At 35.6% G+C, this 27,761-nt stretch overlaps 1 protein-coding gene across 5 annotated transcripts in view; it reads right to left on the bottom strand.

Annotated features, from left to right (window-relative positions):
• The window catches only part of RIC8B (RIC8 guanine nucleotide exchange factor B), a 97,526-nt gene that overhangs the window by 65,814 nt on the left and 3,951 nt on the right, over positions 1–27,761 (bottom strand). For all 5 annotated transcript variants that reach the window (XR_010383200.1, XR_838418.3, XR_838419.3 and 2 more), the window contains exons 2-3: positions 22,917–22,964; positions 1,364–1,972 (exon numbers count right to left, since the gene is read on the bottom strand). Coding sequence is in view for 2 of the 5 variants with exons in the window: in XM_010996459.3 (XP_010994761.1) it covers positions 1,364–1,972; positions 22,917–22,964 (657 nt within the window). In the remaining 3 variants the exon portion in view is untranslated. The remainder of the gene's footprint in view (positions 1–1,363; positions 1,973–22,916; positions 22,965–27,761) is intronic.

Raw genomic sequence — 27,761 nt, 5'->3', positions numbered from 1 at the left:
GCAAACCAACAGTCTCAGAAGAGCTCTTGCAACTAAATGGAGAACTTAAAAACACCAAAACAAACAGTGTAAGAAAAATAACCATAGAAGGTACCAAATAAGCATAGAGACATAACATTTTAAATACTTCCAAATATTTGGTTTCAAAGCATAAATGGAGCATGTGGGCTTTCCACATCTTTTCCTGCCAAGTCCCAGGAAAAACTGACCATACTACAGTCATCTAAAACAGCTGTTAGGACTGATCTTCAAATATTTGGTTTCAAAATATAGACCTATTTGCACTTTAAAAACTCAGATGCCTGCATACTCCCACTATAGCCCTGCGCTGAGATAATCCTTTCAAAGTAGGCTGCTGGCAAAAACAGGTCTTTTTATTCATGGTTAGAACTGCTTCAAATGGACACAGCAGAATGTTAGCCTGAGTCCTAAAGTCAACTGTCAGAAAAGATAATTTGCTCTGGCACCAGAATACTTCTTTTCTCTTCTTTTCCTGTTAAGGCAGAAACTGAATTTTACGTTATTTAAGGTTAAAGAAAGAGGGTAAATGTGCAATGTTAAGATTCTAGAAGCAAGGAAAAAAGTTTATGTCTACTTCACTTAAAATTGTTGATTTCCTTAAACTAAGTTTCTTGTTTAGCATAGTGTTCTTGTGGGTACTCAAATATAAACTGTCAAACCTGCCTAACTTCGGGTTGCTAGAAGGTCCAAGGCACAGAAAAGGATCCTGGTCTAGAAATAAGTCAAGTGGTTTAAACTAACCTTCTCATACTCTGGTGTAATTATACTTGTTTTCTAGGACTGTGTATAAACATGGATATCCAGGTGTAGTCCTACACTTCTGACAATTATCTAACACGACAAAGTAACACATTAGGAGACTGGGATGATGGGTGATACACATAGTCTTTTACCCTTCTCAGCAGACATCAATTCTGATTGATCTATTTCAACTGGCTTGATTTATCTTAATGTTTCTGTAAGACTGCAGGCATTGAAAATGTCTATACCTTTATGAACCACATTGTTTTGTTCCCTTCAAATCTTATTTAAACCTTGTTCCTGAAAGAAGCACTCTTTTAAAAAAAAGGATATGTGATAGTACAACTCAGAAAAGGAACTATATTTGGCATCTTGCAAAACACTAGTCCATCTTCACCCTATTCTTCTGATAAGTGTTACACAAATGGAAAGAATAAGAGTTATAATGGTTAAGAAACGTATCTTGAGTCATTCAACTGATTAATGAGGGAACTAGAAATTTTCCATTTCCCAACTTAGCATTCCTGTCTTGCAGGCAGTTCCAGGGATGCCCCAAACCAATTAAATTCTAGGTAGATAAGAATACCCTTCTCAACCTTACCTCTTTATGCACCTTCCAACTGTCTACTGTCACATTGAAGAGAGCTTTGAGGGCCTCAATGGCACAGTCTGTCTCCTGAGGTGAGAGAGGAGGTCCATTATGGTCTATGGCCGATTCATATTCATCGGTCCACTTGATGCTAAAGGCACTTTCCAAGATCTGGGTTAGCAGCGGTAGTCCCTGGAGCTCATAGCGCAATTGTGACCTGATGTCGGTGTGCAAAAGTGACAGGAGGAAGAGCAAGCGCAAGTCAAAGCACTTAATGTCACTGATAAACTTTCGGTCCTTGCACTTTCTCAGGAGGTTACAGAGCTTTGCAGCAAGGTTAAGTTCCAGGCTGAGCTGCTGTGCCATCTGACTGTTGAACACTATGTTACACAGACATTTTAATGACTCCACAATAACTGGGAACTCTGACACCTTATCCAAAGAATCATCCAACTCATTTAGCTTGGCTAGTCGCAGCAGTATCTGCATGTTTTCCTTGGTTGTTACAGGAACTAAAACCTTTTTGTCTCTGGAGAGAATGCGGAGAACTTCCAGGCAGGATACTTGACATGTTGTTGGGATGTCCTTTATAAGAACTTTAAATATGCCTTCACAGAGTTTCTGAAAAACAAGAATGAGTACAACAAAATCATTATTTGGTCCAAAATGATTTAAAACAAAATGTTTCTCTACCAGTGCATTTAATGGCAGTTTAGGATCTGGCTAGAAAATATTTTTATTCTTTTAATGTCACAGAACATTAGAAGTGAAAGAGACCTTATATTTGGTATATTTTCTTTTACTTTACAGACATGGAAATTGAGGTCCAGAAAGGTTAAGTTGAATTAGTTGGGTAACAAGAGGTAGAGTACAGATTTCCTAACTTCCAGCCCAATATTTTTCCTATAAAATCATTTAGTCTCTTTTAAATTGACTAGTTTCAAATGTCATATAGCTTTGTTCTCAATGCATTTTTAACATCAGATGACATACACTATTAGGCTGGAAGGCAATCAGTCTGAACCATAGCTGTTCCCTTCCTTGAAGTAAAAGTTTAATGCTTCGAGAATTGGTTCACAGTTGGCCACAAGTACAGGTTCTTGTAAAAAGATTTAAAAGAAGTATACATTCCTGCTCAGTTTCAGCTTGCTATTTCTTCTGAATTTATAGTATTATGGCAGTAGTCCCATGTTTTACAAACCTTAGAACTCTCTGTAGCTGACATGTAGTAACATTTAATCATCAAATGACCCCAGAGAAGATCTTTTGCTGACAACACTGCTAAAAAGCATTCTAAGTGTTGGGTTCCAAAGAGGGTTAAGCTAGCATATATGGTGTCTTTCAGCCAATCACAAGATAGTGCTCCTCTCCAGGCTGAGAAATGTTCCTACTGGTGATAAATTACAAGAAGCCCTCTTCCCCTGGGCAGTCCTGTGCCAGGACACATGGCTTGGGAAACTCAGACCATAGGCAGGGTCTTAGCTCCCTTTTGTTCTTTTGGTGTAGGGTACAGATGACACAAATACATGTAGTAGCCCTGGTTCTAAATCTTGCTACTACTATCTCAGAAACAATCCTTTATTTGGACCCAAAGTGTACTTTGTCTTGAATTTTTTGAAAAATAGTGCTAACATTGTCAAATTTAAGAACCATTGATATTTCAAAATTCAATGTTTAGCTTTCTTCTCCATAAACTGCAGGTCTGGGTCTCTGAGATTCAAACCTTATATGTGGAATAAGCAAGTATAACCATTCCACTGCTGACCATTTTTATATCCATTACATTTTATAAAAACAGCAACAACAACTATGACCAATAAAAGATTTTACAAAGTTTCTATTAACCTATCATCAGACTTTAACTCTTTTGAAAAAGAGGCTATCTGTGGGGCAAGCATTATGATCTTTGCAGGAATCCCAGGCCATGTACATCTTCTTACCATATCCTGGTTATACAGCTAGAGAAATGTCAAATTTAAATGTAATATGCTCTCTAGATGGAGGGCAGAAGGAAATGAACCTAACAAGCTAAAAAAACTTCACAACAATGTCAACTCTATCCCTAACATACCTGATAACTAGAAGGGACTTCCATTTAATGTTTTAATATCATTGTGAAAACATTTTCTAAATGAATGCAATTTGGGGGTGGGAAGAAAGAATAATGTGCCCATTATTAAAATATATATAAAATGGGAAATTCTCTCCAATTTCACATCTTTCACTTCCAAGAGAAAAAAAAAATACATTCTACATACTATTTCCTATGGGTATATTCCTGGGGTTGGAGTTAGATAACTTTGCTCCCATATAATTTTACTCAAGAGGGAAATCATCTACATTCCTATTTAAGAAATACATATAAATAAGGTATTATAAAGTATTATATACATGAATTTGGAGTTCTACATATCTAATAAAACACAGAAATCTTTAGCTCTTTTCTTTCTAAACCAAAAACAAGAGCAACAACAAAATCCAAAAAAAAGTCTGTGGGTAATATGGTTCCTTTCTTCCTCTACCTTTAGACTAAAGAAAGAAAAAAAGCAAAGTATGAATACAAACTGGAATAGCCCAGACTATAAACCAAAGGGACTGTTAAACTCTGGGACATAGGAAGGCTACATAAAAGAGATTAGAGGCGCCTACAAAATTTATAGTTAAAAACTGCCTCATCTAAAGGCTTGCAAGAGATCAGCAATACAAGACTGTTTTAAGCACAGTTTTCAATAATAGTTGTTCTTAAACATGTCATTTCTCATCACAGACTTGCCTCACATAATGACTGCTAGGTAGCTTTTTGCTCTAATGTCTCTTGAAAAGTAATACCACTTTTTGGACAATGACCCTCTCCCTTTTTCGTATTACAACTTAAAATAAATCAAAGACATACTCAAAATATAAAAGAACTGATATTTAACTGAAAAACTCACTGCTGTAGTATAACTATTTTTAAGTGCAAGATAACCACGAACTCCCAAAGATTACCTGCCTTAAAGTCTAGCACCAGACTCTCCAGCACCTTCCAAAGAATAACTCCTTTGTATTCTTCTGCAACTAGCTTTCACTATCAAGTCTTCTCTTCCTCTTTTTGCAAGTACAATAAATCATTATATTACATTACATTTTAGGTGCAAATCATTTTTATTTACTTTCAAAATGTTTACTTATATAAATTTGTTTTCATTGTTCATCGAATATATTTTTTAGTCTGAAAATTATTTTGGTATTTTAGATAACGATGGAACACATAATTGTTTCCATTAAAACTGACGGAAATATTTTCTGATTTAATAACTTTTCACTTAGAGGTAAGGATTTCAGGAATGAACAAAAGTCATAAAGCAAAAGTTAGGTATGCTTACAAAGTATAATTACTTCAAAGAGGCTGAGAAAAAGCCCTTTTAAAATGCTTATTAGCTTAGCAGTTATAGCTATTTCTATAAAATTACACTGCAAGACCCAGCAGCACAGACTCAAGATCAAGATTCCAAATAGTTCCCCAGTGTTAATACCAGGTATTGCCAAAAAATTTTTGGTAGTTTGCTCCTGGATGGAAACACTAGAGTATACCATAGCAACGGTTCTCAAACTTCAACATGTATCATCATCACCTAAAGGTATTATTAAAACACAGACTGTTGCATATCACCCCCAGAGTTTCCATTTCAGCAGGTCTGGTATGAGGCAAAAATTGGGACTTTTAACAAGTTCCCAGTTGATGTTATTGCTGCTGGTTCAGGAGCCACACTCTGAGAACCACTGAACTACAGTTAACAATGGACTGACAAGAAAGACAAACAAAACCTCCTCCCCCTGAAAAAACAAAAAACCCCACAATGGACTGACATAACTTGGATGCTGGGGCTAGGAGTTAACTGAGAGTAACTGACCAGATAAGCATAGAAAAGCAGGCAGAGCTGAAAACCATTAGCACAAATACCTTAACTTCTCCATGGTCCTGAAGATGTACAAAGGTGACAGGGATGGAAAAGGGATGTCATTGTCCAGTCATACTACCTTTCTTATCTTTAATGTTAAAAATCACTAGAGGTGTGAAGCATATTACTTGTTTAAGATGAGTGGTACTGGACTTGGAACTTGTTCAACTTACCATGGACTCTAGAACTAGAACACTACTGTGATTAAGAACAAAGGTCCTGGATTTAAATTTCTTGTGTTCAAAGGTTGGCTCTTCTACTGTCTTCTAATGGTGTGACTTCTGCAAGTTACTTAGCCTCTCTGGGTCTCATTTACTATAAGAGTTAAATGACACCACCATGTATAGCACTTAGAACAGTACCTGGAATGTAAGTGTTCAGTACAGGTTATATTTTATATGTTATTATTAGGTAAAAATCTCAAAGTCGTCAGCTTAACATTTAAGATCCTGCAATCTGCTTTTTGAGTCTTCTCTTTCATACTATTTCTCTAATCAAACCCTTCTCTCTAGTTATATTCCTTTCAAATTATCTCATGTAGAACTCTTTTGCTTTTTTAAGTCTCCCCTCTACATGCATCAGTCCTTTCTCTTTGACCATTTAAGTTTTAATCACTCTCCAAAGCTAAGCTTAAAACTCACTTTTGATATAAAGTTTTTCCTAACCATTTCAGTTCCCAACATTCTTTCTCTCCAAGGAATACCCAAACCAAAATTTGCAGCAATACTTTGGTGCTCAGCACATTCTTTCTGTTTTCTTTTAAGGAGTTTGCCTCAACTACTAAAAGCTCTCTGAAGGTGGAAAGGACATCTTTCTTTTATGAGAGAAGAATATGTACTGCAGTGGCTTTTGAATCAGTTTAGTACTTAGCTTTACCAATGTGATTCAGACATACTATTTTACTTCTCTGAGCCTCACTTTCTTGTTTGTAAAATGGGAATAATATCACTTTTACCTCAGAGGGCTGTTGTGAAATAGACTCTGGGACATAATAAGCACTTTTTGAATTGTGACTATTATTATGTTTTATTTCTTCATAATCCTTGTAGCCCTCAGCAGAACAACTAAGCACCCAAAATATAAACTGACTGTATTAAGAAGTTCCCTGAATCTAAAGCATTAGTAGAAGTCTATACATATTGTCCTGATACTTCTCCTTTCTAAGAAGGAAAGAGAAAAGTAGCAAAGGCTATTCTTATGATTGTACTGGTAGGATGGTTTGCCCCTCTGGGTGAAAAAGTATTTTCATATGAGTAGCAGAATTACGTGTCTTCATATAAAGTTCTTTTTTCTGAAGAGCTTAATTTATTTATACATGTTCTTTAAAATGCAAAATGCATCAAACTATTAAAGAAAATAGAAAAAAATTCGTAATTATACTACTTACTATATTTTATATGCAGTAGACAGAAGGGTTTATCCTTAGTCAATCTATTCGATTATCAGTAACATGCATATTACTTTAACATACAGAGTTACAATCATCATGTGTATATAATTTTGTTTCTTGTCTTTTAAATTTAATTTGTAATATAATTACATGCATTTTTCACATCTCTGGGCCCTTATAATTTTAACTTGATGCAATATTAAATATGACTCCTGTTCTCAGTAAGTCTCTAGCATGAAATACAGCAAAGTTCAGAGTGGTGGACTTAGCATCAGAGGGGATGGCTTCATAGTTTAATAATGACAGTTACATTGTTTATGTGCTTTATAGTTTACAAAAAACTTTCACATTTGTTCCTCAATCTAAGGAATGCTTACAGAACACTTAATATACGATTCTTTAAATGATTGCCTAAGGACACTTAACTAAGAAGTAGAAGTCCAGGACTCAATCCAGGTCATCTGACTCCAATGTGATTTCCACTGTAAGTCAATGATTGTACTACAGCTGTCTCTCATGTATTAACTGTGACTTTGAGCATGTCACTTTATTAGGTTTTCTTCTTCCTCTGTACCATGCATCAAGACTTTCTAAGACAACCTTCTTCCAGCTCCAGAACAGTAGGCTTTTCTCTATGAATCTGTAAAGTGAGGATTAGCTTTGGCTTTAGCTATGAAACAAGTAAAACATGCCGTGAAGCACATGTGAGCATTCAAATGATCTATCATGATTTATACATTGTCCTAAAAGGTGACTTCCAAAAATATTTTGAAAAATAAAAGCCAAGTTTTATAAACAAAGAAAATGTCTTTGCTTAAAATACAGATATCATAGTCTATTACACTCTGGCAACCCAAAAAAGATTGTTAGGAAATACTTTTGGGACAAGTGCTACTCAAAATTATCTGCAGATTGGTGCCAGCTCACAAACTGTTACCAGACCATGTTGAGACAGGTATTAATAAGTTGAGAGTATGCATTTAAAAACCTTTATAGTGACTTGACTTTGCTGTGACATCCAAGGATGTGATTATTTCTTTAATGATTCCTTTTATTGCATTTACAAAAGTACCGATCTACAACAAACTAGGGGAAAATTAACAAGCAAATAAAAAAACTTGGTCCTTCATCACAAATAACGTGAGAAGCACTGTCCTAGAGAATGTATTTCATCCTGTATAAGGTTACTTCAACTATATAACCAAGGCAGTAAAACTAAATTAGATAAATGAGATCCCAGACTAAAGAGGAAATAATATAAAGCCTCATAAATATAATTACTAAGACTTTGTTTAATTGTTAGGCACATGGTAATACAGAGAGTATTATCCCTTTCTTAAATAGTAACAGAATTGTGGCAAGGCCCATGGCTGCTTAGCTACACCACATTCCTTAGCTATTCTTCATGGCCATATGACTGGGCTCTTACCAGTGGAATATATTGGCACACATTGTATGCCATTTTCAGGTTTGAGTCTTTAAGTCAGTGGGCATGCCTTCTTCACTTTCTTGTCCCCTTCTGTAGTCCAGAACCTGGAAGAGGCAGCCCAGTATAGGCTAGGACAATGCTCTGTGAGTAAAGCATGGTTTTTCTGAGCATAAGTTTCATTACATGTAAAATGGGGATAATAACCTCTGTATGAGTGTTGTTTATTAAATGAGATGATAGTACACAGTAAGAGCTAAAATTGTACATTTCTAAGAACAACCTATTAAACCTATTAAAGAACCTATTAAAGGTCTCAGCTAATAGCAGTATTTTGATGGAAGCTTGTTTTTCTCAATGAAATAATGAGCTGACATGTAGATTTGACATTTAGTTTTCTCCCCAACATCAGTGCTTATCAAAAGGATTTAATGAGCTGAGGTTTTTAAAAATCTTTACTATTGGTTGGTGAAATGCAGGTAAAGATTCATAGATTAATTTAGAATAAAAATGGGCCAATGACTGAACAACCAAATCAAAATGAACCTACAGTGAACAAGGAAAGTGAACGCTGCAAAAGACAAGGACTAAATAAATGCCTGTTTTATTTATAAGAAATAGGAAAATGCAATAACTTTCCAGTTCAAGTCGGAAAGAGGGGCAGAGTACACACATAGCACAGGCAGTGAGTTCAACTTGGCAGTAACCCTATGATAACTACAGGCCAGAAAAGAGTTGAAGAGCCAAAAAAAATGAGTGTAATTTCCAGAATCAGAATATTAAGAGTCAGAAAGGGCTATAATGACTACTTAACATCAACAAACACTAGAGTGCAAAAGGTTCTGTAAAAAAATGGATTTTGTGAGATAGTAAGTCTGGGAAACTTATAAAGCTTATTAAAATATTAAACATTCTCAGATGTACTATGGAAAAAATTTGTTTTATTTTTTAAAGTTGATACTTCCTTTATTTATTTGACCACAGAATCCTTTCAAAAAATAATACCTAATAAATACTCAGGACTAGGGGATATTTCTTTTCTTTTATAGATATAAAAACTGACTCCCAAGGAGGCTAAATGATTTGCTTAAGGTAGCACAGAAAGCTACAATGGGAAAGAGGACTAAGATTATTATTTGATTCCCAGTCCTACTCTCTTTTCATCCTACTGGTATCTGGTGATGAAATAAAATAAAAATGAGTGTTCCAATATTCAAAGCAATTCTGGGTTAAGCTAGATCTGTGAAAGGAATTATTGAGTACTGATTTTTCTCCTTAAATAAACAGACTTAAGTCCTTAAACATGGTTCTACTACTACTACTACTTCTCCTCTAATGTTTCTGTTCTTCTGTTGCAGTGGTAGTGAAATACCTATCCTCACAATCTACCACTTTCTCTTTAGTAAGAATGAATTTCCTACCCTATCCCTACTTTCTTGCCCATTATGTGTACAACATTAGCCACACGCTTGATTTACGCTCTCCCTGCAATCAACCAATACTCCTATAGTGATAGGATAGGACCCTGCTCTTAAAATAGGCTATGCACATTCATCTGGGAGATATGGCTCACTGCCAGGGATGCTTAAAGTCACAGGACAATCTTAGTGTATCTCTTTAACCAATGTTTTACTAAAAGATTCATCAGGGTGGGGGTGGGGAAGAATTTCTACATGAAAGTAAACAAATGTGTTACAATTCACAATACAAAAAGTCACAGGAATTTTTAAGATAAAAAAAATCAAATATCAAAGGAATTTTGTAGTTAAGGCAGGATCCCATGAATGATGCCTCCTTGGCCTCTCAGGGTTATGCCTACACTCTTCTCTGATGGTTGTCATTGGATATATATTCCACAGGGATCTAATTTTAGTTCTTAACTGGAGCTGGAGGTCAGCCACCTAACTTAACTTTTGCCCTCTATGCTGAGTGAAAAGTGTGTGTGTGTGTGTGTATGTGTGCAAAACAGAAAGCGAACAACAGAAAGGGATTAAATTCTAAAATAAATCTACTATAATCAGCAGTTAAAACAATGTTGTCAGTTTTACAAGACAGATCTATTAAAAATTGTATTCTACAAAATTATTAAATAATTAATGACTTAACTGCCAGTGTGCTTTTAATAAAGGTTAAGAGAGGATTCTGGAGGTCAAATTTGGAATTCTTTATAAAAAGCTAATGATATTTTCTAAACAAATACTCACATGGCTGGGTCCATTTATATTCAGCTTAATATTACACCTATATGCTTTGGGTTTTTTTCCCATTGGTAGGTAGTATGGGAGGCAATGGTAATTATCAGCTTTTATTTAACAGATAGTGTCCTTGTAAACGAGGTTTTACCTTACTTCCTAAATTTCACCTCTACCTTCCCTTCTTGCACATGTACATTTTTTCAGTAATACAATCCTTCTGGCTATGTTCTATATCATGGTGATCATGCCAAAAAGACTGACAAGAGAGCTTAGAGTAATAACAATCATGTAAGTTGGGCTCAAGTTTCTTTGCTAATTAGCAATCCTGAGAAAGACTTGTTGCACCATCAAGAGTTCATTAACAGATGGGAAAGGCAACTTAGGTGTAAATAAAAACTTAAAAACCAATCATCTGCCCTTCCTTTCTTGACTGAGGGCAGAAATGGGCATGTCAAAGCTTTTTCTCTTCAAATACATTACCAGCCAATTATGCTGCTCTTACCACTTAAGTAAGAGTTTTTATTTTTCAGAAAGCTCTCTTCTCCATTACCTATGCAAAATATATTTTAGTATTTTAAGTTATACTGGTAAGTACAGAAGTATTACGATTTGCTGCATTTTAGTGCCATCCACCCCACAACATTCACTCTGAACTAGTTACTCAATCTCTGAATCGCTGGTTCTCAGTTCTAATATCCCAGGCATGTACAGAAGATAGTCAGGGACTCTGATGATAAGCTGATGCTACGGACTAAATGTTTGTAACCTTACTAAATTCATATGTTGAAACCCTAACTCCAAATATGATGAAATTTGGAGATGGGGATTTGGGGAGGTAATTTGAGTTAGAAGAGGTGATGAAGGAGAGGCCCTGGCCTGATGGGATTAGTACCCTTTTAAGAGACACCAAAGAGCTAGCTCACTCATGCACTCCCCATCTCTGCACAAAGAAGAGATCAAGTGAGTACACAGTGAGATGGCATTTGATTACATGCAACGAGAAGTGGTCTCAGAATGAAACCTACCTTGCCAACATGTTGATTTTAGACTTCCAGCCTCCAAAACTGTGAAAAATAGATTTCTTTTGTTTAAGTGACCCAGTTTTTTATATTTTGCCATGGTAGCCTGAGCAGACTAAGACAGCTGAGAATAGGGACAAGAGGGATGTTGTCTTAATGAGATAGTTGTGATTTTAAAGGTCTTCAAAGGCACAAGAACATACTAGTGGTAAAGCAGGAAAAGCATATAAACAGATGGTTTGGATTTTTTTCTAATTCCTAGTTCTACTATTTTCTGAACTTGAATCTGGAGCAATTTACTTCTATCTGAAGTGAAATTTCCTCATGTATAAGATAGAAATATATCTATTTAACAGGATTATTGTACAATAGCTATCTCTATTGTTAATATTATTACATTATTTAATATAGACAGCATCTGAGACAACATATTATAAGGGGTAAGGCATAAGTTATTTATTGAGAAGCAGTACGATTGAAATAAAGAAAGCACTTGGGTTCAAACACTAGCTTGCTCCTTGTAGCTATGTGATCTTGGCAAATTTCTGAAATCACTGCGCCTCATTTCCTCATCTCTAAAAGCAGGGATAACATCTAAGGGCTTATAAATATTAAATGAGATGATATATTTAAAAATCTCTAGCACAGCACTTGGGTAGAATAGAGGGCAATGCACATTACATCATAAAGATGGCCAGATGGACAAACAGATCAAGCAACATCAACATGCACACTCTGCACAGGCACAATAGGGCTACCAAATTTTTATCTCTATTTTCCTTTCAATGACAAAGCCACTTGAAAAGGAAAGTGCTGATGTTATGAACATAACATTGTAATTTTGTACAAATTTTTTAGATTCTATAGTGTCCATTTAGAATCTGTAGTCCACTACTGAGCACTTGTGTACATAGCCATAATACAAGCAACATAACTCAAAATGCTCCCAATGTAAAATTCAAGTACATGCCGATTATTCAAGAGAAATAAATTCTAATTATGTGACAAAAAGTTTATTTTGGATTGGGGAGCTATAAAAGCACATGACTCAAGTTATTTATATTAGGGAGACTGAACATACGTAAAATGAATGAATATGGAATAATAAATGTATTTCAAGGTATACCAATTTAAGCTGTGAATTAAAAGATTGAATAAACTACATATAGAGAATTTAGCCAGAGAAAGCTTCTTGATAAATGTGACTGTTGGGCAATAAGTAGAGAAAAAAAAATGAAAGAGACTGAGCAGAAGAAAGGAGGCAGGAAGACAAGCTAAACGGTGGACAAAGGCATAGGCAGAGAGGGATATGGATACAGCACGAGGATCAACCAAAGCTGATTTAGAGTTCACACAAGTAAAAGCTTTCTAACAGTTATCCAATAGCAGAGTGACTGCTGTGAGCTTCCCATTAGGGAAAGTATTCAGAGTGTCATTACCCTCAGTGCAAGATACCTTAGAAGGAATCACTGTACTGGAAGATTTTCTGGGTTCCTTACTATACTGTACGTTCCTTGAGGAGCCACTCTGCAATGATAATCACTAAAGGCAGAAAAGGAGGCAGAGGACCTGGTTTGAGTTCCAGCCCTTCCACTCAGTAATTGTAACCTTAGGCAAGTCAACCTCTCCGCATTTCATCTATAAATGGGGAAGTTGGGAACGCCGGAAATGTCTGTTCAGCCAAGAACACTTTCAGGTTCCAAAGAGTTTTTAATTAGTCAAAAACGTACATGTTTCTCTGCTTTCCTTAGTCATGGTCAGACTTCGTAAAGAACTAATTGCTGAGAAAAAGAATCTTACATTTTATGCAGAAAAGTAATCTGAGGAATCTTAAAAAAAAAAAAAAAAGTTAGCATGCGTAACTCCTATAGGTCAAGTACTGCACTGCTTATGGGGATATCCTTACTAGTTATCCTATCCAGTCATACTGCAAAGCATGTGCTTCTGTTTCCTGTCAGTGATTTTAATTAGTTCAGTGTCAAAGCTTTATTTTTGCTCTGTGTCAAGTCTCAAATTCTGGATGCCTAAAATCAGAAAATGAATAGAATTGATTCATAAGCTATACAACAGGTCAACTCAATTACTGAGTGGCAGTATGGCGTAGCACATGGGCTGTGGAGCCAGACTGCACTGGGTTGAATCATGTCCTTCCACTTCACTAGTTAAGGGAAGTAATTTATTTCACTAGTTTAGGCAAGTTATTTCTCTGTGTGCCTTAGTTTCCTCGTCTGTAAAATAAGTAAAATAACAGTACCTACTTTATAGCTTTGTTGTGAGGATTAAATGTATTAATATTCACATGGTGCTTGGAATGAAGATGGGCATGTAGTGTATGCTACCAACTAGTATCTAGTAACAGCTTTATTGGGATATAATTTACATACTATAAAGTTTACCCTGTTAAAGTATAAATACAGTTCATTGGTTTTTAGTATATTGACACTTCTGCAACCATCATCACTATTTAATTTTAGAATATTCTCATTACCCTCAAAAGAAACCCAGTACCCATTTGTAATAATTCCCCCTCCCTCTCCCCCCCAGTCCCTGGGAACCCACTAATCTACTTTCTGTCACTACTTATTTGCCTATTTTAGGCATTTCATATAAATGAAATTGTACATTATGTGGCCTTTTGTGCCTGGCTTCTTTCACTTAGCATAATGTGTTCAAAGTTCATCCATGTTGTAGCACTTGTCAGTTAACTTTATTCTTTTTATGGCCGAATAATATTCCAATGTATGGACATAACACATTTTGTTTATCCATTCACAAACTGATGGACATCTGGGTTGTTTCCACCTTTTGGCTATTATAAATAATGCTGCTTGTGAAAATTCAAGTACATGATTTTGTGCGGACATGTATCTTCATTTCTTTTGGATAGATACCTAGGAGTGCAATTGCTGGGTCATATAATAACTCTGTTTAATCCCACGAGGAACTGTTAAGACTGTTTTCCAAAGAGGCTGCACCATTTTACATGCAGTAACCTATCAGTAACGTATGAGGGTTCTGATTTCTGCACATCCCTGCAAATACTTGTTAATATGACTTTTTGATTTTTATCCATATCAGTGAATGTAAACTAGTATCTCATTGTGGGTTTGATTTCCATTTCCCTGCTAGTTAATGATGTTGAGTATCTTTTCATGTGTGTATTGGCCTTTGGTATATTTTCTTTGGAAAAACGTCTATTCAGATCCTTTACCTACTTTTAAATTCAGTTGTCTTTATTATTGAGTTCTTTATATATTCTAGATACAAGTATATTATCAGATATGTGACATGCAAATATTGTCTCCCATTATGTAGGTTCTTTTGATTTCCTTGGTAGTACTGAAGCACAAAAGTTAACTTTGATGAAGTCTAATTTATTTATTTTTTTCTTTGGCTGCTTGTGCTTTTGGTGCATATCTAAGAATCCACTGCCAAATCTGGGTCATAAAGACTTATCCATGTTTCTTCTAAGAGTTTTATGGTTTTAGATCTTTCATTTGAATCTAATCCATTTGGAGTTAATTTTTGTATATGGTGTGAAGTTCAACTGCATTTTTTTAATATGTGGTTAATCATCTCAGCATCATTTGTTAAAAGATATTCTTTTCCCACTGAATGGTCTTGGCACCCTTGTCAAATATTATTTGAACACAACATTATAAACTGACTATAACTCAATAAAACAAAATTTAAAAAATTATTTGACCACAGATATGTGGGTTTATTTTTGGACTCTCAATTACTATTCCATTCATCTGCATCTACATCTACATTTATATACCTCTCTCTATATCTCAACACAGATTTTTTTTCCCCAATAAATACATACGATGAGATCCATGGTTGGTTGAATCTGCGGATGCAGAACTGTAGATATGGAGGGACAACTTTAAAGTTATATATGGAGGTTTGACTACTTGGGGAATTGGCACCCCTAACCTTCAAGCTGTTCAAGGGTCAACTGTATTTATGTTTATCTACCTTCATATCAATGCCACTGTCTTGATTACTGTTGTTTTGAAGTAAGTTTTGAAATTGGGAATTGTAAGTCCTCCAAGTTTGCTCAAGATTGTTTTGGCTACTCTGCATCCCTTGCAATTCCATATGAATCTTAGAACTGGCTTGTCAATTTCTACAAAGAAACTACCTGGGATTCTAAAAGGTATTTCATTAAATCTGTAGATCAACGTGGGAAGTTGTGCCATTCGAGCAATAGTTAAGTCTTCCAATCCATGAATATGGGATGTTTTCCTATTTGTTTAGATCTTTATTTCTTTCAACAATGTTTTATAGTTTTCTACAAAACTGAGCTACTTTCTGAGTCTGAGTTATTTCCTTAGCTGTTGCTTAAGGCTTATTAATTAGCGCGTATATATATATATATTTACCAGTATTACCAGATCTTAACTTACCAGAATTAGCTCCAGATCTACATTAACTTCAGTGAGATACAGAAATGTTACATTCCTATGATGCCATTCCTTTCCCCTTTTTTTGTGGCATTATTGTTATACCTATTTTATACCTATAATTATTATTTTATATATAATTGTCTTCTAAAGACACTGAGGAGAAAGGACAGCAAGTATATACTGATAGCTTTTGTTATATTAGCCTTTATTTATAATTTCTGGTTCCCTTGATTTGTTCTTGAGGATTAAAGTTACTATCTAGGGTCACTTCCTTAGTCCAGTATAGCTTTACTTTCATCCACCTTTGCACTATTTTTGGTAAATATATCACATTTCTATATGTTATTGTTTGAATTATACATATTATTATATACATTATATTATTATATACATATTATTTTATACAAGTGCTTTTAAAATCAGTTAAGATAATAGAAGAGAAGAAATATGTATTTATATTGTCTTTTACAATTACATAATTACCTTTACCAGTTCTCTTTTGATTCTTAGTGTGGATTCAAATTGCTGTTTGGGGTGACTTGCTTTCAGCCTGAAGAACTTACAGTATTTCTTATAAAGCAGGTCTGAAACAAATTCAGTTTTTCATTTATATAAAAAATGTCTTTATCTTCTCTGCAACATTAAAAGATAGCTCTGAGGATATAAGATTCTTGGTTGAGGTTTTAATCTTTGAGCTCTTTGAATATATTATCCTACTGCCTCTGATCTACACTTACTAATGAGAAGTCAGCTGTGTATCTCATTCAGGTTCCCTTGTAAGTGACTGGTCATTTTTCTTCTGCTACTTTCAAGATTTTCTCATCATCTCTGACTTTCAGCATTTTCACTCTGATGTATCTGTTTGCAGATCTCTTTGAGTTTATCCTAGTCAGATAATTATTGAGCTTCCTAGATACGTAGTTTTTTTCCCAATAAATTTGGGAAGTTTTCAGACATATTTTTTCTTTTCTTTTCTCTCTCCTCTCCTTCTGGTACTCCCATTATGCATGTTAGTATATTAATATTGTCCCATATTTCTCTAAGGCTTCTTTCATTTTCTCTATTCCTTTTTTTTTGTTCTTTACCTTGTACACACTATTATCTTCCTCTGCCAGTTTGAATGTAATGTTGGGTCTCTTGAGTGATTTTTTTCAGTTACTGTACTTTTTCACTTCCAAAATTTCCATTTGGCTCTTCTTTTTCTTTTTAACAATTTCTATAGTTGTGTTGATATTCTTCATTTGATGTGACATTGTCATCAAACCTTGCATTTCTTCTTTAATTATGGTTTCCTCTAGTTTTCTGAATATAAGATTGTAATGACTACCCTGAAGTGTGTTAAATCCAACATCTGGTTATTCTCACAGACAGTTTCCATTGCTTGCTGTTTCTCCAGTGTATAGGTCATTCTTTCCATGGCTCTTTTTTTTTTTTTTTTTTTGAAATTGGACATTTTAGATAATATATTATAGCAACACTGGGTACTGCCCCTATCCTTCAAGACTTGCTATTGTTATTTGCTTGTTTATTTTGCTCAGTGACTGGATGAATTATTTTAGTTAAGTATATTCGCCCCCTCCCTCCCTGCAGATGTAGCTCCTCATGAGGCTCACCCTTTGGTCTGACACAGTCATCCTAGGATAACAGTGGCTTTGGCAGGTCTCTCTTTGACTTTCTCTTTCCCTGACCACACCCAGCTGTTAAGCTCTACTAACTGCTGGCTGACTGATCTATTGTCTTCAAAAATGTCCTGGGGCATAAATTGCCCTACAAACCAAACCAACTTACTAGGGCTCCTCTGAAGGGATAGTTTCTGAGGTCAGTATTGAAGATTTGTTCTAAATACAGGAGGGTTCCTCCCAACTGTCTCTTTCCTTCTTTATCTCTAGCAAACTAGCACTTCCAGTTAGCCCTTTATCTCCAATGAATCTGTCAATCTCCTCCCAGTTGCCTTTCACCACTACCTGTACCTTCAGGCAGGAACTTACAACTGCTGCAAATTAAGTTGGTTTCTTTGGGAGGAGATTCAGAGCTCACTGTTATAAGATCTGCTTGTTCCTCTCAGCAAACTTTCTGAGCCCTGCTTCTGAAGCTGAGGGAAGAGATAACAGCATGCTTCTTTTGGGGTAACACTTCCTTGAGAGCTCAACTGGAGGGGACAGGGGAGCAGCAGCCTCAGCACTCTTTGGCTTGCCTCTCCCAGAGTGGAACCTGTGTCCAACCAGCCAGGACAAGTGCAACTGGGGCCCCAATAATTCTCAGTGGTGCCCTATCCAAGGGAAAGCCTTTGTCCCATGAGTGGAAGCTGGGTGAAAGGAGGGAGACCCCACCTCTTAGCTGCACTCACCCAAAATTTAGTCTCAGGAATATGTAGTTGGGGCAGGAAGAGAAATGCTTACCCCTGTCCCTACTGGGAAGATAGCCTTCCAACTGAGAGCTGAGGGATGGGGAGCTCTGTGTTCTTGGCTGCATCAGTTTGGAGGCGAGTTTCCATCTCATACAGCTAGGAGTGGGGAGGGAGGGAGCAGGTTTCAGTTTAAATACCACAGACTTTCACTTTTCAGACTTTTTGTAGATTTTCCTGAATAAGTGTTCCTTCATTGACTGCAGGCTCTTAGGACTATTTCCAGAGACTTTAAATAAATGGTTTTTTTAAAAAAAAATGTTTCAATGGGGAGCAGGTCCATAGAGTTCTCACACTGTCATGGCTTTTAGGAAGAGGTTTTTATGTGAGAAAGTGGATCTGAAGCTCTAAAATAAAAACCAGGGATACTATTCTTCACTTTCTTAGGCAGAAATCCTAAAAAGTGATACATACAAAGATTGTATATGGACTGCGACATCTATGGCTTACTGTTCTGTTCTTTCTCCCTATATTTAGTCAGTACCTTGGCAAAATATTTAAAATTAAAAATGGAGTCTGAAAGAAGTTTAAATTGTTTTATTTTGACCTATGCTGAGGCATTCATTCTGGCCTATGATACAATTCAGCCTTTCTAGTCAAGTTTAATGCCAGATCTCGGCTGGACAAGAACTTTAAAAAGTAAAAGTTTTAGGATGATTATGGTAGTGTGTGTGTTTGCATGTATATATTTTAAATAAATCAAGATGTTGAAAATGATTATCTTTGAAGTTATTGGTTTCTAAATGAGAACTGTACTTGTATCATGTATCAAAGTATTCCCTAAGGTAAAGACATCAAATAAATTTGAGTCAAATTTGCAAGACACACAAGTGTAGCTCATTTTGTTTCAGTAAAGACTGGAGTTTAACAATTTCAAATGACTAAGTGCAAAGGGCTTTCAGAACAAGCATCCCTGCCTCAAGCTATCCCTAAGCATAGATTCACAGTATAGGATTGATAGTTCTATCCCTGCACATTTTCCTTGGGGAATCTAATATGGAAAATTACCCATTCATTTTCTATAGTCCACAATGGCAACCCTCAGCATGCATCTGTAGCTGAGAAAGTGCCAAACCAAACATCATAGGAAAATAGCCAACTTAGGAACTAAGGCCTAACACAGGACCTGGCACACAGAAATTACTGAAAAAATATTTGTAGACTACAGAGATCTCTACTAATATGCCAAGCACATCCAACTCTGGGGTGAAAAAATAAAAAGAAGAAATATTTCAAATGGCAGAATGGACTTTTGTGTTCAAATAAATGTATTTCACTCCATAAACTGGCTCTACAAGTGATACTATCTCTAACCCTAGTAACATTTTTATGCTCCTCTAAAAGGAATATTAAATTATAAAGGCTTCATTTTAAAGGAAAAAAAAGATTAAAAAAAGAAGTATTGGTCCTTATTCATGCCCTCAATCACACATTCACTATAAAGGAATATAATACATATTATCATATATATTGTATTAATTATGTAATTATCGTATTCCTAAGCATTATAATCTATTATAATAGAAAGATTCAAAAAACAGAAAAATTAAAATATCATCCACAGTAATAATATTGAGATAGCCACTATTTAGTGAATTTCCTTGTAGACATTTTTCTTTGCATAGTTATTAGTTTTACATGGTTGTGATTGTACTGTAAGAATACTTTCGTATCCTGCTTTTCCAGGAAATATGCTTGAGATTCTGCTGTCTAGTTAAAAGAATATTAAACGCAAAACAAAACAATATGTACAAGTCGTAGGAATTCTGGCCTCCACTCAAAATTATCCTCTATCTTCACAGAAAGATGAGCTTACCTACGTGAGTTTGAAGCTAATGAAAGAAATGCTTGAAATTTAGCTATTTTTAACTTTACTCTTTTGAGGAAAATTACTATATACACAAAGCTTAATCTCAGACAATAACTGAAGTTTTCCACATTTGATATGGTTGTAATCTTATATTACAGGTGAAAGAGCTATAATTCTTTTACTCATTTTATGACATTGTATTTGTCAATACTTACTGCAATGAGTACTTTTTACTGGCCTTGAGATCAGCTGTGTTTTAGAAACCAATATAAGAGCTTACATTTCCTCAAGATGTAAAATTTCAGATTATTCATCACACCTCCCCCCATCCTACATATTTGCATGATATATTTGTTTATGCACTGGTAGATAATCATAGTCACCAATTTAGACAGAAGATGTAAAGCAAATGCTTCAATAAGCGCAGGTGCTTCTATCTAAATTACCATGATCCACATGCACCTGGAACTATTTGCATTCTATGCACAAACATTAGCAGTTGCATCTGACTTTACTTCTCTGGAAAAATTTAAGCACTCCTAGTTGGTAATTTCCTTTGATATTTTCCAATTTAAGTCTAGTTGCCTAAATGATGTCTCAAGGTACGAAACACAAGATAAAACAAGTTACTGAGTCATCATTTCAAACCTGAAATATACCTCAAGTGGTAATGAATGGGAGCTATGGAGCAATGAACAGTGAAGGAACTTGTACATAATAGCCAGAAAATCTGTTCTCTATTTGAGGCTCCACCACTTACTAGTGATGTGAGTGTTAGCAAGCTGTCATTAATGTGAGCCTGAGTTTTCTTACCCATAAAACCGTGATGGGGATATTCTCGCCATACTTACAGCATTACTATGGCAAAGTAAATCTTTGTAAAAATGCAAAACATTACATTAAGTGTTAGGAATTAGGTCTAAAGATCATTAATTTATAACCAATTCCTAAAAAGCTCTTATAATCAAGTTTTATTTTTTGAAAGGCCCTATAAATGTAAGGTCCCTTACATTTACTTGTAAGTTGCCGCAAAGGTTTTATTTGAGAGATGTGTTCTTCAGTGACAGCACCTGTAGTTTATTGAAAGGGGCACTGCTGTTACCAAGGAGCTGCTAGTAGAATACTCTTGAGACATGCTTAGGAAACAGAAAAAGAGAACTAAGGTAGCAAGACAAACTGGATGATAATTTAGGTTCCTCTTATTTTCAGATTGGGTTTAATGTGGAGACATGCCTACTATTCTATGCCTCTCTACACTGAGAACTTAAAAAGCTGTTAGGATATAGATCCTTTAGAGCAGTCTAAGAATTTTGATTTTAAAGTCTTTTTAGGGCCTTAGGCATGAAAGAGTCACTATGGTTTTAATCCTTGGAGACTGAAATGGTTTTGTTTGCCAATGTTTTTCCTTAATGAAGATTACCTAGCTAGGTCCCTGATGACATTTGTTTATATCACACCTCCCAGGAAGCAGCAATCTACAGCCTATACTAAAACTTACACCAGCAATGCAGTTACTGTTGTCAAAGATCTAAAAGGCAGTAGAAGACAATATTTTGAAAATGTTAAGTTTTGCTACTATCCTATAGGAAATAAACATGCTTTATTAATAACTGTGTAAGAAAATCTCTGTCTTAATGCACTTATTTTGACCAGTGAAAGCACTACCAAAGATTCTAGCATTAGATTTACAAGGCACCACAAATCTATACAGTATGGATTCTCCCAACTAAACCAAATAGCAGCTGCCTTCCTAGCCTGAATATCTATCATGAGTATATTAAAAAATATGTTCTTTTTAACACCTTGCTTTTTCCCCCCACTTAACTCTCTCTCCTATTAACACATAAGAGTCTTTCTGCCTCTCCCTCTCCCTCTCTTTACCACAGCATAGTATTCCATTATGTAAATACACACAAGTTTCTTTAAATAGTCCCTAACTGCTAGAGACTTTATTGCTTCCAACTTTGTTACTATGTGCATTGCTTCAGTGAATAACTTTGTTTACTTTATTTCAATTTATCCACAAAATAGATTTCTAAAAGTGACGTTGCTTTATCAAAAGGGCAAAACACATCTGTAATTATGGTAGACACTGCCAGTTTCTATTCCATAGGGCCTTGTGCCATTTCGCACTCCCACCAAATGAGTAAGGTACTTATTTCCTGAAGATTGTTAAAAAAAAAAAAAGCACCTATCTGGATCCCACCCCTCAGATTCTGATTCAGCGGATAAAGAGTGGAGCCTGAGCAGGCATATCTTCAAAAAGCTCCCTGAACAGCATATCCCAGGCTGAGAATCCTGTTCTAAAAGGTATTCTAGTTTTGCTTATATTGTTCAAATCCAAAAGAAAATCAGATTTAAATCTTTAGCCTCTAAAGTTTATACTCCATGTCATTCACTCAATAAAAACCTTCTGAGTGCCCATTATGTGCTGAGCACTCTAAATACTGAGGATATAGAGATAAATAAGAGTACTTGTCTTCAAGGAGTTTAACAGTGACAGACACAGATATATATATATATGTATATGTATAATCTATATCTATATAATTATGAGACAATGTATAAGTATAGAATTAGAGATTTACACAGAATTTTATAGGAGCACCAAAGAGAGGTACTTCACCCTAACAGGAATGCCAGTGGAGGCTTCCTGAAAGAGTGCTCCTGGAGCTGAGTAGGAATTAAACAGGTGAAGAGGTATACCAGAGGAGAGGGCATTCTAGGTAGAAAACAACATATGCAAAGGTAGGAAGTAGGAAACAGAAACATTTCCCTGATTTATGCAAGTGTAATGGTCTTGTGGCGATGGAGTTCTCTGTAATCCATACTAAACCTGGCACTTGTCTTTCTTCTCAGAGTTCCTAAAAACCAAACTGAAGGGAAACTGAAAACAAGATGAAATCAAGCCCACTGTTTATAAAGTCCATGAATGAATACACACACACACAGTAACACCAAGGCTTACCTTTCTTTTATCTTCATCTGTTGATTCAAATTTGAAAGTAGACCTATGCTGAAGAGGGAAAAAAGGGAAAAAATGTCATTTTAAATACACAGATTTTAAATTCTGGCTATGTTTAAAAACACATAATGTCTGTAAAAAAGTTGTCTTCTCACATCATGTTTCAATATTCTTAATAAAGTGAGAGATGCCTGTAAACAAATAGTTGTAAAACAGCACAAAAATACTAAAGCAAAAACATATACAGAAGAACACAGAGTAGCTAGCCACTAACTCTGCCCCGGGAAATCTGGAATGCTTTGCATAGAGTATAAAGCATTTGAGCTGAAACTTGAGGGGTGAACAGGAGTTTGCCAGCTGGCAAATGGAGAGCATTCTAGCGACAGAAACAAATGCTCAGATGTGTGAAACAGTATGATACATTTGTGAAATTAGCAGCTCTGTCAGAGTGAAACACAGGACCCATGTTAGGGGATGAGAGGAGAGGAGAAAGATGAGAATGAGAAAGCAGATTAAACAGATTTAGAAAGGTCTTCCAATGTTGCTGAGGAGTCTATACTTTCTTTTTTGTATGCAATAAAAATCATCAGAGAATTGCAGATAGGGAAGAAATCTGATAGACTGGTATTTCAGAAAAGTAATTCGGTAAGAATGAGAGTTTAAATCATGGCTGCACCACTTACTAGTTAAGCAAGTAACACTCTCTATAACTATATTTCTCATGTGAAAAGAAGGGGTGCCTAGTTCACAGAGCTGCTGTGAGGGTTAAAAAAGCTAAAGCATATAAAATATACCATCTCAGTGCCTGGCACATAGTAAACACTCAGTAAGCATTAAGATGATAACGATGATGATGCCAATGATACTGAGGAAAAAAATAACTGAAAGAGAAAAGAGTGTCATGACGCTCCTGAAATGACTGGCAACACCGTATTTTCCACTCCATAGGTGAAATAGAGAATGGAGTAAGTTGACTTGTCCACTGTCACAGGAAGAATGATGATACAAAAAAATAGAGCATAAAATTCCTCATTCCCTTCTCAAGTTTTATTCAGGAGAACCAAGTGCTCTTAGGAATCCTAAGCTTTCCTTTAAAAAAAAATCTTCACTGAACATCTTTCTGCCTTTCCTTTGTATTTCTCAATGGCTACACTGACAAACATTGACTGGCAACCCACCAGGAGTTAATACACCAAGTACTAAAGATATCATCATTACAGGTGGTTCTGCATTGACAAGTCTGTAGAAGAAGCAATTTTGAAATTAAATGAGATGGAGAAATGTTAACAGAGAAGCAGTTCTGAATGTAAGAAATGGTCAGAGGGAAGACTTAAGAGTTCAGAGAGAAGGGCCATTTAAGGAAAACTAAGAGAGGCTGCCTCACATATGGTTTGCAAAACAGTTAAAGTGGATGTGAGGCGGTAAGGGCTTGGATTTAAAAATTTATACCTAAACTGGCATATAGGTGACAGACAACCAGGGGAAGACTCTGAGGGAGATGTGAACAGTAGCTCATTCTGGAAGAATATTTTGGGCAGTAGCTTACAGGCCAGATCAAGGGACAGCATGACTGAGGACATAAAGCCCTTCAAGAAATGGGCATCAATAATCCAAGTGTGATATTGCCAGAGGCAGAATAAATTTTAAAATCAAAGTGATTTGGCAACATATAATAGAAATCATAAAAATACTCATACCCTTTGGCACAGAACTTCTACTCCTAGGAATTTATCCTATTAAAGTCAACCAGAAGGAGAGAAAAATTATATATGTAAGCATATTCACTGCAGTGTTAATATTATGAAAGAAGAAAAAGAGACAACCTGAATATCTAACAACAGGAGACTGATGAAATAAACTGCTGTGCATTTCATCTGATAAAATATTATTCTGCAATTTTTTTTAAAAGATGGCTAAAAAGTTCTGTAACATGGAAAATTATTTATGATGGCAACAAGTGAAAAAAATAGCAAAACATCAAATTGTATGTTTATGATGACAGTACCTACATAAATATATGCATGCATCAGACAAAGGCTTGAGTGTTAAAATATAAAAATAAAAGCAACTATGTAGGCTTGGTGGAAATTCTGGTGATTTTTTTGACAAAACTCATTGTTGACATATTATTTTTATAATTAAAAGAGAAAACTTTTAAATAAAAGGTAATTGAATTAGTGAATGATCAAGGGAGGAAAGAAAAAAAGAAGAAAAGGAAGGAAGAAAGAACAAAGGCTATAATCTAGAAATTTACAGACCTTAAGTTTAGTAAAAACTAACACTGGATAACAGATAAAGAATCAGTACATTGTATGGTTGTAAACTGAAGCTTAGAAAGGTTCACTACAAATGAAAATAAATAATTGTGCTTAGAAACCAAGAAAGCTTATTTTTTGTAATTATATGTGAAATATTAAATTCCACACATTATCTGGAATAAATGGACTAATGTACCTACTTGCCAATATAATAGTTCTCCTAAACCTTTTTTGGTGTTTGTGGTAAAGGAACAGAAGAAGAAATCATCTTTTGGAAAGATTCTCCTTAAGTTATAAAAATATCTCTTAAACAGTCTCTCCATAGACTTAAATCTTTTGAGGTGGTAATTTAGAATAGTATCAAGGACTAATTTTTCTTCTGCTTTTTAAATGCAAGGCTGATGCTGTCATAAAACCACAACATTAAAAAAAAAAAGAAAGGAACGGAGGAAGAAAAGCTTTCAAAAGCCCTGTATACTAGCATCAGGGCTTAATTTAATTAGAAAATGTATTGTATTGTGAGGCAATACAAATTGGATTTAGAATATGCCAATCTATTCAGAAGCTCAGAGCTCTAATATTGTTTAGATTCAAAGATGTTGGCTTCTCTAAGGTTGGCTTCTTTTATCTTTTATTAACTTAGATAATACCTACTCTATTCAGTACCTCTAACCCTTATGCTTTCCCCTTTCTAAGGCTGAAAGGGAGAGGAAGGGGATCCAGCATTTCTGGCTGTATATGCCTTTCTAAAAACTGCTGGTCAATAGTCAACCACCTCACCATCGTTACATGCTTAATTTACATACGAACAGGAGCAACAAGTCAAATATAAATTAAAGAGTAAAACCATTTTTCAATTTAGAGACCAAGTAAGTTAGGAACAGCTCAGGAACACACAGGACTCATGAAGATTCCCCTCTTCACATCCTATGAACAGGCTCTAGAAAGCTCAGCTCAGGAGTCAGACAGCATTGGGTTTGAGACCAGTCCCATGGCTTATTAAAAGTGTAAACTTGCTCAAGTTATTCAACTTTACCACCTGTCAAGAGTTTCCTTATTTTTATGTATATCACCTTGTACAAAGCAGGTATTCAGTAAGTGGACACTAATGTTATGGCATGGTCTATGATGAGGCCAAATACTGATCTATTAGAGAACTAGGATTATTTCATAGATTTCCAAAGATACACACAAATAGAACCAATAAAAGGGAATTAACCTGTGTGTGTGTGTATGTGTGTGTGCTGTGCTGTGTTTCAGGAGTAAAGATTACTTCTAGATCCAAATGCCTGTATCTGAGACTATATAATCCAATCTGGAAATAACAACAAAGCACAATAACGGAGCAGCCCCACTATACATGCTCCTCTGCAAAAACCTGTAGCATGAACTCAGAGTCAGAATTCAACCTCAAAGTATAAAATAACAAGTCCCCTTACACAGTCCAGGATATTTGCAGACCCTATTCAAATGCAGAGGCTGTACTTCTAGAACTGTCCTAATACTGGGTCCCTACCAATCAGATTCTTCTAGCACATAAATAAAGACCTCATTGCTATCAGTGTTATTTTCTTCTCTTATGAGGACTACTCTCAGAGATCTACCTACCTGCCTGTATCTTAAATAACTTTTAGGTTTCAGTTGGCCATAGACTTGCCATACTTCCATAATGGAATCCTCACGGAGCTTGCTAAGGCCTAATCCTATGTTCAGGTGGCCTTCATGGCTGCAAAGCCATCTCTCTGATTATCATCATGGTTGATGATGAGGCTAGGCCTCAGTTTCTTGCCTATTAATTGAGGGTGTTGGATCCAATTATCTTTGAGGTTCCTTCTAGTCTAAATATCCTGTGATTTCAAGAAACTAAGATACTAATGTGTACTTCGAGGCCCTTGATCACTGTTTGTTGTTGATAATCAAAATGATGGCAGCCAATCTCTCTACCAAATATGTTATCAGAACAGGCTCTGAGGGAAGAGAAGAACTTGGACAGCCTAGACTAGAAAAATATATACTTTCCACATTAATAGACCATTCTATAACTGGAGTGGAGGTGATGAGGGCCCAGCAGTAGCCAAAGGAAATAGTCCTGAAAAACCTTTCTCTTTTGTGCTCAATAACACAAAATAGACAGGGCAAAAGCAACAAGGCCTTGCAAAAAGAGTTGTGGATGTGGAATCTGAAGACTAGGTCTGCCCCTTCTAGCTATGTACCCTTGGGCCCACAGATAGCCACTTTGTCTTTCTGAACCTCAATTTCTTATTACCAAAAAAAGGGAAAATACTTCCATCTCTCTCATAAGTTTTAACATAAGGATTATATGTAATGACATGTGAAAGCACTTAGGATAATACATAGTACATAGCAGGCACTCCATAAATGTTAACAGGTGAATTGAGCAGAGTGAAAAGAACAACATTCTTCCTTTTTTAAAAAAAATACTTTCCTATGCTGAGTCAACTTTCATTATGCCCTTGAGAAACAGACAAGTTTCCTTTTTTCCAGGATAGATAGATCTTCCCTCTCCCCAAAATAACAAGACTTAGTGAAGGAAGGAAGAAGGTTTGAAAATTAGTCTCTTCAACATAAT

This window comes from Camelus dromedarius, chromosome 11 (assembly GCF_036321535.1).
Source record: "Camelus dromedarius isolate mCamDro1 chromosome 11, mCamDro1.pat, whole genome shotgun sequence".
Lineage (NCBI taxonomy): Eukaryota > Metazoa > Chordata > Mammalia > Artiodactyla > Camelidae > Camelus > Camelus dromedarius.
This window is presented reverse-complemented; position numbering and strand designations above follow the sequence as displayed.